This window comes from Nesoenas mayeri (assembly GCF_963082525.1).
Source record: "Nesoenas mayeri genome assembly, chromosome: 8".
Taxonomy (NCBI): domain Eukaryota; kingdom Metazoa; phylum Chordata; class Aves; order Columbiformes; family Columbidae; genus Nesoenas; species Nesoenas mayeri.
The window spans coordinates 25983499-25996274 of record NC_137554.1 but is presented as its reverse complement, the minus strand read 5'-3'; the positions used below and the strand labels follow the sequence as shown (position 1 = coordinate 25996274).

At 45.1% G+C, this 12776-nt stretch overlaps 1 protein-coding gene across 3 annotated transcripts in view; it reads right to left on the bottom strand.

The window, feature by feature from the left end:
- MIER1 (MIER1 transcriptional regulator) overlaps positions 1–12242 on the bottom strand; it is a 32770-nt gene extending 20528 nt beyond the window's left edge. For 2 of the 3 annotated variants that reach the window (XR_013922457.1, XM_080349285.1), the window contains exon 1: positions 11595–11755. Coding sequence is in view for 1 of the 3 variants with exons in the window: in XM_080349285.1 (XP_080205411.1) it covers positions 11595–11603 (9 nt within the window). In the remaining 2 variants the exon portion in view is untranslated. Of the gene's footprint in view, positions 1–11594; positions 11756–12084 lie in introns of those variants that run through there. The other variant, XM_080349286.1, reaches the window with a different exon arrangement.
- Positions 12243–12776: the final 534 nt, after the last annotated feature.

Sequence of the window (12776 nt, the reverse complement as noted above, 5' to 3'; positions counted from 1 at the left end):
TGATGTTGAACATGCACAAATGCAATTCAATAATTCATCTGATAAAAGCATGTTACTGCAAATAATATAATTACAAATAAAGCACCAGAAACATGCGGAAGCAATTTGAGGTAAATAGCATTCATTTTCTCCTTTATATATCAATATTGCTGCACTATTTCAGCAAGAATAATTGGAAGAACTGCCCGTTTTGTGATGCAATAATTGGGTTGATGAAGGTATAAAATAAAGCGAAGCAATTCATTCTGAAAATAGTATTACAATTCTAAACCATCTTAGTATGGCAGAAATCAGTGCTATTGCCAGATGGGGCAATGCGACTTTCTCTCCATCTCTATCTGCTCATTTCCAACTCTTCCTTTATGCAGATATAAAACTGAAGATTCACAGTAGTGACAGGTTAGTTTTGAACAGATCCAGCTCTGATTTAACTCCACATACTCAATCCCCTTTTCCACAACCAAGGTATAAACCAGATGACACTGGCAGTGGAAGCCAGTTCAAGAGAAATTATTCTATGTGAAACCGTGCACTATGCAATACAGACTCCCTGTTTCTGTTCAAATGAAGGTACCTGCTTTGAAAAGGTAAGCACATATTACAACGAGGATTCTTCATACAACAAAAGGAAAAAGCAATTTAATCTTAATCTCTAACCCAGCTGTTGAGAAAATAAAACAAAGAAAGCCAACACAAATTATTTTGCAAGCCAGACTTTCTTCCCAAGTACATTTATAACACAAATTAATATGATCACAGGCTACAAAACTAATATATCTTTTGAATTACAGAAAAAAAAAAAAAAAGAGACTTCCACAATCTTTATGTAACAGAGGCATCCTTTGGCCTATCATATTTGGTGACCTTACATCTATAATCAGAACAAATATCTTCTTTCATAAAATTCTGCTCTCCCTTGCTTATAATTTCACCAGTATTTAATCTCCTGGGATGCAATTTGCATGTCAGACATGCAGACCTCATTTGTTTTGGAAATTCAAGCAGATGTTTCAACTATTTTCAGGAACAGCCCTAATGAAGTGGATTTTCAAAGTAAGGAAGACTTTTTATCACCACTGACTTGCAAGAAACAGCTTTTTAGGCAGCATTAGCTCGAAAAGGCTGTACTGCAGAAAATAAAGCAGAACAAGAGAAATATCTGCACAATTAAGGATACTGAAACTCACATCAAATGGGTAAGCACCAAAACCATTTTTGCAAAATGTTGCACAATGCCACAGGAAGTTTTGCTAGCGACTACAGTTTAAAAATTGTTCTTTGCAAATATATCTTAACAAATTCCACTGTATGGTGTTATACTGAGCTCAAGCTGAGTATCAAAATCAGCAATGCCTTATCTCTAGGTGGTGTGTTTTATTTGTCTGATAAACTGAGTAATTTGTAGTAGGTAATACATAGTATTAGTGTGAATGAACGAATTCTCAGCATACGCATCGCAGCAATCACAGGGGTGAAATCCAGCTAACGCTGTTTATTTCTGGCAACCAATGCGAATAAGGCAGAAAATACTGTGTGTTCAGAGCAAGCGAAGAATAAGTGAAAGACAAGTATTATTAAGTATCTTTGAAAGTTTTAAGATAAAGACTAAGCTTTAGCAATTCTCTCAGAAAAAAAAATGAAATAAATGAGCATTGCAAATGCAGATGATGGCCACCACATATTTTGCAGTATGGGTATATTTTGCAGTAGGGTAGTATCAGTATATTTTGCAGTATGGGTATATATTGAAGTACCGGTCCATTTTGCACCCAGCTCTCTGCAACATTCCAATAATGACTCATCGTGACAACATACAACTGATCTCACCAAAATCCAGTGACTTGAATACCGAGTTGCTCTGAGATGGGAAAAGGAAAGTACAACCAGGGCTGGTAGAGATAAGAAGGGAAGATGCATCCCCGTGACTTGTGAGGAAAGATGATTCCGGCAATGACAGCTTTCCTAGGGACAGAGCTGAGCTTACGTCCTAGAAAGCCCTGAGGATAAATCTGTTCCAAGAGACAGAACAGGTTACTTAATAAACCATAAATTCTGCAAAAGCCATCTTAAAACTGTTCTTTCTGCCTAACCATTAAACCACAGCGTTACTTGAAGGCTTTTACACAAGCTAACACTCCTGCTGCCAAAAAAGTAACTTTTTCCAAGACTAAACCTGTGCTTACTTATGGTCAGTTTCTCTCTAACCTAGTATTGACATTACTGTTAACGCTAAATAACCACCCCTTGCCTTGACGGTTATTTTTTGCTGTAAGAGGCATTTCAGGATGGGTCTCACTCAGGAACCAGCTGATGTGTTTACGGATCAGTAGTGCTGGTCTTGGCTTTGCAGGGATAACCCCCAGGGAAGGAATTGTGAGTGGCCCACAGGTGGGGCATGTCCAGCCTCCCCCCCGCCAATCCACCTGCTTCACCTGAGCCCAGGAAAGAAAGGACTGAAGAAAAAAGAGCTTATAAACTGGGGATCACAGAAGCGTCAAAGAGCCCGGTCTCCAAAACTGATTAAATCAAGACGGGCAGTGAGAAGAGGCTCATGGTATAACTGCACTTGTGTCTGGAAAAGTAACCGTGACCCAAAGCAGGAGACCAGTTGTGGGAAAGCAAGAATAGCTGAGACTCTGCTTTCTTCACAGCACCATAGGGTAGAGTAGGGCTTCTGAGCCCTGGGTAAAGGGGAACAGCCAACTCCCACCGCAGTTTGGAAAAGCAGGTTTCCTACATTGAAATCCTCAACAAGCAGAACGGGGTCTGCTCCAACCCTTGCCCTGCAGCCATGCAGCATCCTTCGGATTCATATACACCTCACGTGGCTCTACATACGTGTGCCTGTACAGATTTTTATGTGATTTACATATAAATATAGAAATGTTGGAGCCTGTTGGTTCAGTCCCACTTAAAGTTTCTATCATGCTTTACAAGTTTTCAGGACAGAAAAGGTATAATTTGCATCTTAGAGGACAAGGATACAGAGATGGCCTCACCCCCACTCCTGGGCAGGTAGCAGAGCAAACGTGAAGGAGGACAAGGTGATGGGAGCAGAGGGCATGGACTTACAAAAGAGAAATTATGCCTGTGCCTAAGAGCCTTCCAGGCCATCTTCCATAACACCCACACCAAGTGATCAAAAGTAAGCCTGGACAAACACGGATCTCCCAAGGAACAAGCGCCAGAATGAGAGGAAATGGCCTCAAGTTGCACCAGGGGAGGCTGAGGTTGGATCTGGGGAACAATTTCTTTCCCAAAGGGCTGTCAGGCATTGGAACAGGCTGCCCAGGGCAGTGGTGGAGTCACCATCCCTGGAGGGGTTGAACAGACCTGGAGATGAGGTTCTCAGGGACATGGGTCAGTGCCAGGGGTGGGGTAATGGTTGGACTCCATGATCTTGGGGGTCTCTTCCAACCAAAATTATTCTATGTGGATGGAAAACTGACTGAACAGCCCAGCTGGAATGGTTGTGACAAGTGGCAAAGAACAACCCCTATGACTTTTACACAACTCCAAAATATACAACCATGCAGTCTATAGAAGGAAAAAAATACAAACCCCAACCAGAAAAATCTGCAGAAACCCAATCACCTCCAGAAACATCAGTCCAGTCCATTTCAGGCTACCCCCCCAGAGAGCAAACACCCCTCGAGAGGTTCTAGTTCATTCTTTGCCACAGACTTCACAGGCAGCTTTTAGGAGAACAGCCTCTGGGTCTCTATTCCTTTCTTCTAAGCTTCACCCAACACACCTACCTAGTCTGTCCTAGCTCGTAGATTATCATCTCTGCATTTCACATGTTCCTGGTGGAAGTGATGTGCTGCCAATCATTTTTTGCCTTCTATTCCTAGCTAGATGCAGTGTCATGTTCCATCTCATCTCCAGCTCCTGCCCAAAGGTGCAGCCTGACCTCTCCCCAATGCCCCATGTGCTTCGGCCACTTGGGCCAGGCCCAGCATGTGCTGGTTCAGCAAGGCCACCTCAAAGGAGCTAACACTGGTCTTTTTTTTATCCTATCAGTGAGCAAAGAACTTCATCTCGGGCCTTTGCAAACAGCCCAGAGCACAAGTTCGAAGCTGAACACATGGAGAAGGGTGTGTGGGAAGAGATGAGGAGCAACCCTTGCTGTGACAACCTGTTAGCATCACACATAAGCTGAAAGAGCGTCCTATAATTAAAGAGTTTTCTCAAGACAATTACTGCAATTCTTGACTACTGAAACCTATTTCCTTGCCTCCAAGTGATCGTGACTCCAACCAGGGTAGAACAGGTGGCTTTGAGGGCATTTGCTTATGAACATTTCCTGGCAGTAAAAATCTACATTGGTATCATCAGATCTAAAGTCCTAAACTATGGCGTGTCAATATAACAGTAATTCCTGTGAAAAAGGACAACCCTGTTCTTCAGTGGCTTTTCATTTTCTGCTGCAGCAATTCACAGAGAAGTACAAAGCACTTTTTGGCTCAAGGGCACTATTGGGAACAAATAGCTGCTACCTATAAAAAGATAATGGTACCCAAGGCCCAGCAGAGAAAAATCTATGGGATGCTTACAATATACGGGTTGATACACACAAACTGTTCTATGCATAGCACTATCAGAAAAGATAACAGTGAACATTTATTGTGAGTTCAAAAGAATGAAAAATCATTTATGAACTCCTAATTCATGGACAACCAGGGAAAACTGAAGCGACCAAGTGAGCCCTGCTCTATGGAGACACCATTGAGCATTTGTTAATGTTCCAGATGAGCAATTTAAAGGAAATATCACTTCTGAGATATGGAGAATATGAACCTCCTGGTAAAAGGAAAACAAAAAGACATCGAGCAACAAAACATCAGGCTTGGGTGGCACTACAAGAATCTGCCACTGGTTTTATTTAATGAGTATTTTTAGGAGTCTTGGGAAAGACATGCAGAATAGGTATTTGCAGAAGGTTAGTGACACTTGCAGCAACAACTGAGCCCCAAAAAAATCATATCCAATACATTCTCTGGTGTATGGATATGGGAATAAATGGAAATTAAGTTGGTCAGTCTGCTTCAGACACCTTTGGACTGCCAGGTGATGAATGTAGCAAACACAGAAAACTACCCAGATCTACGATGTTATTATGACTACAAAAACTCACTGGACTTTGGGATGCATTAGTGTAAGTTGTGATGGGAGTTAAATGGTAAAAGTAAAAATAAATTGGCATCATGACAAATGTATTTAATGCAAACAGCCTTCAGGAGACATGGGTTGTGCACAGCTTGGTTTTGAACCCTCCAGGCAGCGACCACTCTGCAGGCTGGCAGGAGACTCATGCTTCTGATTCCACCATTTCAGAGCTGCTTGGACTGGAATGTGACACTCCAAAATGTGAAAGCTGGGAAAGTAATGCACTGGAGTTTGCTCTTTTTACATTTCTCCCACAGCCTGCAAAGAAACACCTGAGCAGACCTGGCAGGACACTACGCAGTTTCACTTCTATCTACAAAGCTACAGTCGTAATTGTTAACATCTTTCATGCTATTTAATATCATATAATCAATTAATAACAAAACATCCAAGAATTAGCAGTATCTGCAGCCTCTACAAGACAAATATCCATCCTGTTCAAGTTTACTCAGTTATCTTTAATAGCTCTTCAAGTGTTACATAAAATGGTGAAAAACTAAAACTAAATTTGGTCTACATTGATAGCAATAACCCTGACAAATTCATCGAGCAGATGCTCACATCTTTTTCAACACTGTTACAGGAAAATATCCCAGTTAACTTCAGGGTCCAAGCGATTTGCTTTAGCAACATTTGTAGCACAGAAAATGTTAATATTAACTGCCAAATAAATGTAGCAGTGTTAAGTATTATGTAATGACACAGAATGACGCATGAGCAGTGTGGAGGGGACGTGTAATTACCTCACAACTATACATGTACTTGGCTTCAACATCACTAAAGCTACATTTCACTAAGCAAACTATTGAAAAGCAAATTACAGATCTGCACACAATAATATTAATTCTGTTCATAACAACTCGCATTTATTCCCAAGATGCAGATATACAGTTACATGAATAATAAGGACTGCGTGAACCCTGAAGTTTTGAATACACATGGTTCAGACACTAACCCTGCAGTTCCAATCGAGAACAGGAGCGTGGCAGCTAATAAAAAATGTTGTAAGACCCGCATCTGAGCTGTTGAAGTTTGGAAGTGACTGTGGCAGCCATTTAATAAACTGTAGTGAGCCAAGCTACATGATGGCCTGGAGAAAGCGGCTGGTTACAATGGTGAAGAACATCATTTACTCAAGGGAACACGTGTCCCTTGTCATAAATGGGTACTCCAGTGGAAAGCTTTGAGTTCCAGCCTGTTCCTCTCTCCCCAGGTTATACAGCAGAACAACCCAAATGTCAGAGAACGGTTGCGGGGAGAGGGAGAGGGTTTGGCATGTGGTGGTGGTGTTTTGGTTTGGTGTTTTGTACTGTTTTGTTTGGGTTCTTCGGTTGGTTGGTTTGCTTTTTGTTTTTTACACCTCAGAAAGAAAACAGCAACATATTGAAGAAAAATAATAATAATACTGCTGCCCCTCATTTAACGGTTTTACACATAAACACTGCTACAGCCAAAACTACAGTGACCTCCAAGCCCTTTTGTACATGAAATGGAAGCCTTTATATGCACGTTTACTTTCTTTTTTCCAGTTTGGTTGCTAAATGGGAAAATTATTGTATTTTCAGAACACAAAGGTCAGGCACAATGTTTCAACTCGCAGATCTCGAACATGCACATCTAAGCAAACATCCCTTGACTTGGCCATTCCCATCCTAGTCCCGATTCCACTTTAGAGTTTCTAAAGCTGACATTTTCCCCCATGAGGACGACCAAGCATTGGAATAGGTTTCCCAAGCTCCTTCCTTGCAGATTTTCAAGACCAAGCTGGTTAGACCTCAGAGTGGTCAGACCAGAGATGTCCCGACATCCTTGCCACCCCAAACTATCTCATCATCCGAAGTTTTGAGATTTTGCAGGTTTGGTTAAAACAACAACAAGCCACAAACAAACACAAAACCTTAAAAAAACAACAACTTCCATTTTCAAGGAGTCTTACAAAGCACAGAACACCGTCTCTGGCTTATCCAAAGCACAAGCTTCCAACTGGACATTTCTAACTGTTCATCGTTCATTTCTGTTACAAAGGAGAGCATCAGCCTCAACTTCTTGTAGTATTCTGAAATGTCTTCCTAACAAAAACCAAAAGTAGAAACTGAGTGATCATATCCCACTGTAGGACTTCAGATGAAACCAGATTCAGTCACATGCCAAGCATCACAAAGAAAACATTCTTACGCTCAATTTGTGACACAAATGGATTAGTAGTGAAATATTAATACAGAATAGGGATTCTGGTCAGGAAAAGGCTCAAAAAGAAGCTGAATTTTTCAACAATTCCACTGTCCACCCAAAATCCATCCACTGTACTAGAAAGAACTCCAAGTCCCAAGAAGTAAGTCCACAAACATCAATTTTCCATCAAAAACAAAAAAATCCATAAAACTCTATTACAACAGAAAAACACACTCATATTTTCCAAGATTACAAATGCAGAATTCTAAATACCATTGTTTTCAATAGCTTGTCAGAAAAACTGAGGGAACACAATCAGTGACGATAATCAACCACTTTGGAGGTTACACTCTCACCAAAGGAGGGAGAAAACTCAATTCCCAAATCCACATTAAGTTCACAGATACATCTGTGAATTATTCTACAAAACCTGCTCCAAAATGAAACAAACAAACAAAACAGACAATTCGTTAAATCTAAAATCAAATAAGGAAAAAAAAAAACACTGCTCAACAGAATGGATTGATGTTGAGTCGTCAATTTTAATCACGATTTAGATCAGTCAGCAGGAAACCTTGATTTAATCTATTTTGACCTTATTTTGTATCCAGGCATCGCTCAAATGCTCCGTCCTCCCTGACTGTTCAAACATCTCAATTTGCAACTACATCAGCAATCGTGTTAACTTTACAACTGCTTCCTACAGGGGAGGTTAGTACACATTTATGCATATTGTCTTTAACTAATAGCATAGCTTAATAAAAATACAGAGATTAAGAATGTCAAAAAGGTTATTAGGAATGGTTATTAAAGCATATATTTCTTACATATTATGCCCTGAAGTTTTTCCAAGCTGCATATGAGAATTCAGTTACACTCCAAGTTTAAAACTCTTGAACTGAAAGCAGCATGACATTCAGGAAAAAGGAAAATTTTAACAGACATTATTAATTTAAAGACAACTCACTAAAGCACTGCCACACAATATCAATAAACTGATTTTCTGCTCAAAAGCAACTAAGCTTTCAGAAACCCAAACAACATTGAAGTGCACTCAAAGAAATCGGGCTGTTTAACCATCCTCTGAGCCCAGAATTGCTCCTGCTCCTCTCCCAGACACACGTGCTCCAGCTTCCCATCCTTGCCTGACACATTGGGATACCAATTCTAATTTTTAACTCCCCAGAAACTCACTCTGCAGAAGGGAAAACTTGAGTTATCATTCCAGCAGGTCAGAAAGTTGAGGGGTGAGAAACGGGACCATGTTTTCCAGCATCAGTGAACACTCAGAGCTGCACACGTCAAGGATAACACCTGAGAAGTTGTGTCAACCTTGTAGCTTGACAAGTTTGGAAGGAGGAACCTCATAACTCGACAATGTTGGCAGGAGGAATCCACTACCCTCCCGCACCTGGTCCTGCTGCCCCACGCTCACCATTTCCCCACTGGTGCTGCCCGCTTAGTGTCCTGGGAACTGCCTGTAGGAACCTCACTGGTGCCTCCTATTGTGGAATAAAATGGAACGACAGCGGGAATTCAGCACTTCTGGAAACTGCCACAGGTTTCTAGCCGCCCATCTTTTCAACACCAAAGTCTGACCCCGGCTCTTCAGGTTTTTGGAATCAGAAGATCTGACTCCCACATTTTTACCAAATATTGTAATGGCTGAATAAACAAAAAACATGCTCTTTCAACTATGAATCCAGCATTTCAGTCAAAAATATTTTCTTCTCAACAGGCATTAAAATACTCGTATTTGGAAAAAATATGTACGTATCAGCATTCACTTCACCACAAAACTAAGTAAGCAGCTTAAAGCACGATATGGTAATATTCACAAAGCTTGAGCTCATCTTAAGTTAGAGACGTTTTCTTTCTGATTTATGAGTAGAACAATCTCCTAAAGTGTTGGAATATTATTAGGATTCAAAGCAGCCACGTGACCAGGCTTCAAAGTAAAATGGAATCCTAACACAGGTTATTAATCCCAAATCTAAAATCAGTTTAATATATATTAAAATATATTTTTTGTCTGTTCTGTGTTCAAACTGGTAAGCTCCTACAAAAGTGAAACGGTATTTTTTTGTTAATTTAGTTTCACTTTCTGGACTCATTTACTTACTAACCAGGCTCAGAGTTCCCGTCTGAAGTACTTTCTTGACAAATTAAAAAAGTTTCATATTTAAATTGTTTATTTTTTGTGAGGTTTACATCTCTATCATTAAAGCCTGGCTGATTCTCTAGAACGCAACATTTTAGGATATGCGAAGGATGAGTTCCTGCACATTCCTTCCTAAGAGTCAGCACAAGATTTTCCACTGGAGGGGATGGGGAAGAAGGCTTAAATCTCTGAAAGAAAATATTATTATTTCTTTAATTTTTGCTTGTCTCCTGATCCAGAACACAGTGCGGCCGTGGAAACAGTTGTCTGCACAATTCAGCGGCTGTGAACAAATGTCGGCAAAGCCACCAGTGCTGAACTCAGCCCACAGGTGGATCAAAGCTTGCACAGCCCTTTACACTGCTCCTGCCCCTTAACCTGAAATAAAGAGACCAAAATAGGACAAAGAATTCATCTTAGCCCTTCTTCAAAAAAGCAAAATGGGGGGGGGGGGGGGGGAACAAAAAACAAAGCACAACTCTTCTTTTCTTACTAAAATATCAAGACCAACATGTAATAAAAGCCTTACACGTTGGAATAATGTCCATAAAGTGAAAAACAAAACCTGCCTGACCTCCAAATCCCACGGGCGTTTTATTGCTATCAGCAGCACGAACCCCCTACAACTCTCAGCTGCTCTCCCTGCTGTACCGTCAATATAAGTACGTGACAATACAGAATAGGAAGTAATTCAGTACACGGCCCCTGGCTCTTCAGCAACATGGCGAACTTCAGCTCCCCTCAGAACAGAGCTGGCGTGAATATTTCACAATAACGCTGCATTTAATTAACAAAACTCACAAGCAATTGGTGAAACTTGAGACAAAGACCCTGAATACTGTGATGCCCTAACATCTCCCCAAATGTACAGATGACAAGAGTTTAATAGCCACAGTTTTTCAGTCAAGAAACTACTCAAGGATCAAATCTGTGATCCTGTGCCACTCAAGAGACAGAAAAAAAATAACCAACACAACAGACAGGTAGATTCTTTTAACTTCTAAGATTAGATTAGTACATTTCGCACCAATCACAGGAAGAATGCCTCACTACAGATTTCATTTTAGAGGAAAAGATAAAATAAATTTACGTAAAAATTCTCGCACATTCAGGAATTTCAAGGGAAGATACAAGAAACCTCATCCGTAAAATATTCTAATCCCGATACCTCCAGGCCCCCCCCCCCCCCCCCCCCCCAAGTCTATCTGGAAGAAACGCCTTTGAAATATGCATTTCCAATCCATTTGTCAACACCGTTCAAGCAGCAAATTACCTACAGATTGAAATCTTACGATAACTTGAAGAAAACTTAATGTATCTATACATCTGTCCTAACTTGCCTCCTAAGCAGCAGAAGAGCTGCTCTTCCAGCTCCTATTGGGATGGACAAGTCCACACCTCAACAATCAAGCACGTATCTCGCTCTGTCTCCCCGCAAAAGGTCAATAAGCCTTTTCCCATTTCCTGCGACTCCCCTGAAGAGTCCTTCTCCCTTTTTCAGCAGCTCTCTCTCTAATTCTCCTTTGCCTTAACGTCTACAAAAAGCTATTTACGGAAAACAAATATGTGTTTTATGCCTCAGCAGTGGTGCACCGATCAAAGCCCGGGTGGGACAGAGACAGCCGGTGGGAGCTGGCGAGCGAATCCAGCTCCCCCCCCGCGGGGATTATGCTCCCCCATTTCCGAAGCCCCCAAAGACGAAGCCCGTCCCAAGGAGGGCATAGGCCCTGCCCCACCGCCCCCTGAGCAGCCAGGGCTCCTCTCCAGCACCCCTCGAGTGGTCCAGCCCCAGCCCCCCGCGCCCGCGTTCGGGGCTCAGGCCCTCCCCCGGTGCCGCCCTGGGGCGGGAGGCGCCGCTCGCAGCTCCCAGCCCGCCCGCGCCCCACGGCCGAGCCGGGCCCGGCGCCCCGGGGTGCGGCTCCCCGTCCCGGGGCAGTAGGCCCCGGAGGGGCGCGGGCGGCGGGGCTGCGGGCGCGGGGCGGTGCCCCGGGGCCCCCCCGGCCCCACAACTAACTTGCGGGACGCTCCGCCCGGCCGCGGCCCCGCGCAACAAGTTCCCGGGCCAGCCCCCGCCCCGCCGCGCCGCTCTCACCTCCGCCATGTTCGCTGCGCGGCCGGGCCGGCGGGAGGCGCGGGGGGAAGCGGGGAGGGTCGGGGAGGGGGTCACATCGCCGCCGCGGCGGCGGAAGCGGCGCCGGCGGGTCACGGTCTGCGCGGCGGGGGCCGGGGAGCGGCGGGAGGGGGCGGGCGGAGGGAGGGGGCACGCTGCGCACTACGTCACCGCGCACGGCTCCTCCGCCACCGGCCGCTCTCCGCCTCCCCCCCCCCCCTACCCTGCGCTCCCCGCGGGCGCGGGAAGCCTGCTGGGCGCGTGCCGCCCCGCCCCGGCGCGCAGCGCCCCCCCCCGCTTGTCACTCAGGCGCAGGCCCCCGCCCCCTCGCCTGTCACTCAGGCGCAGGCCCCGCCCCGGCCCTGTCAGCGCTGAGGCCCCGGCCCCTCACGGCCCTGGGAGCGGTCGCGGCCATTGACGCGTCGGTGCCGCTCCCTCCCTCCCTCCCTCCCCACCCGGCAGCCATACTCACGCGGACCGCGGGAGCTGTATCGCAGCCGGCGCAGCGCACAGGGAGGTTCTCGGGGAACGGCTCCTGAGCGGGGCTCCAGCTGCGTGTGGCACTCGGGTGGGATAACACCAATAGCGCTACGTTGGCCCTACGTAAAGGAGGAGAAAAATAAAATAAAAACCAGGCATCCGGTCCTAATTCTTGTCTGTTTTCCCCCAAGCCGTGCCCAGGTGTCCCGCCTGCCCCGGTTCGGCAGTGTCCGGGACACGCACCGCCCCGCGGTGAATGGGGGGAGCGCCTGAGCCGGGCGGTGCGATCGCTTCGGAAAGCGAAGGCGCTATCGGCTGTTCAACACTTCGGAAAAGCCTCTCTGGGGAAAACCTGCGGCTGCTCCCCCCTGCCCGGGGCTGGGCCGGGCCCGGGGCACGTACAGCCTGCGGGTCTCTGAGCGGCCCCTCGGCCACCAGTTTTCCCCACGGAATCCTCAGCAACGGTCCCCGTGGGGCGCTGCTGAAAGGAAAGCACCCACGCATGCAACTTTACTGACTCAAGCAAATGAGAGAAAAATAAAAACGAAACAAACCCTCACTTCCCCCTCAGAAGCCCAGAGCTGCCCCGATCCCCGCCACCGAGCAGCACGGCGGGGCGGAGGGAGCTCCCCTTTCCCCGGGCCGCCGAGGACCTTTGTGCTTCAGTGACAAAGGGGGAGCAGG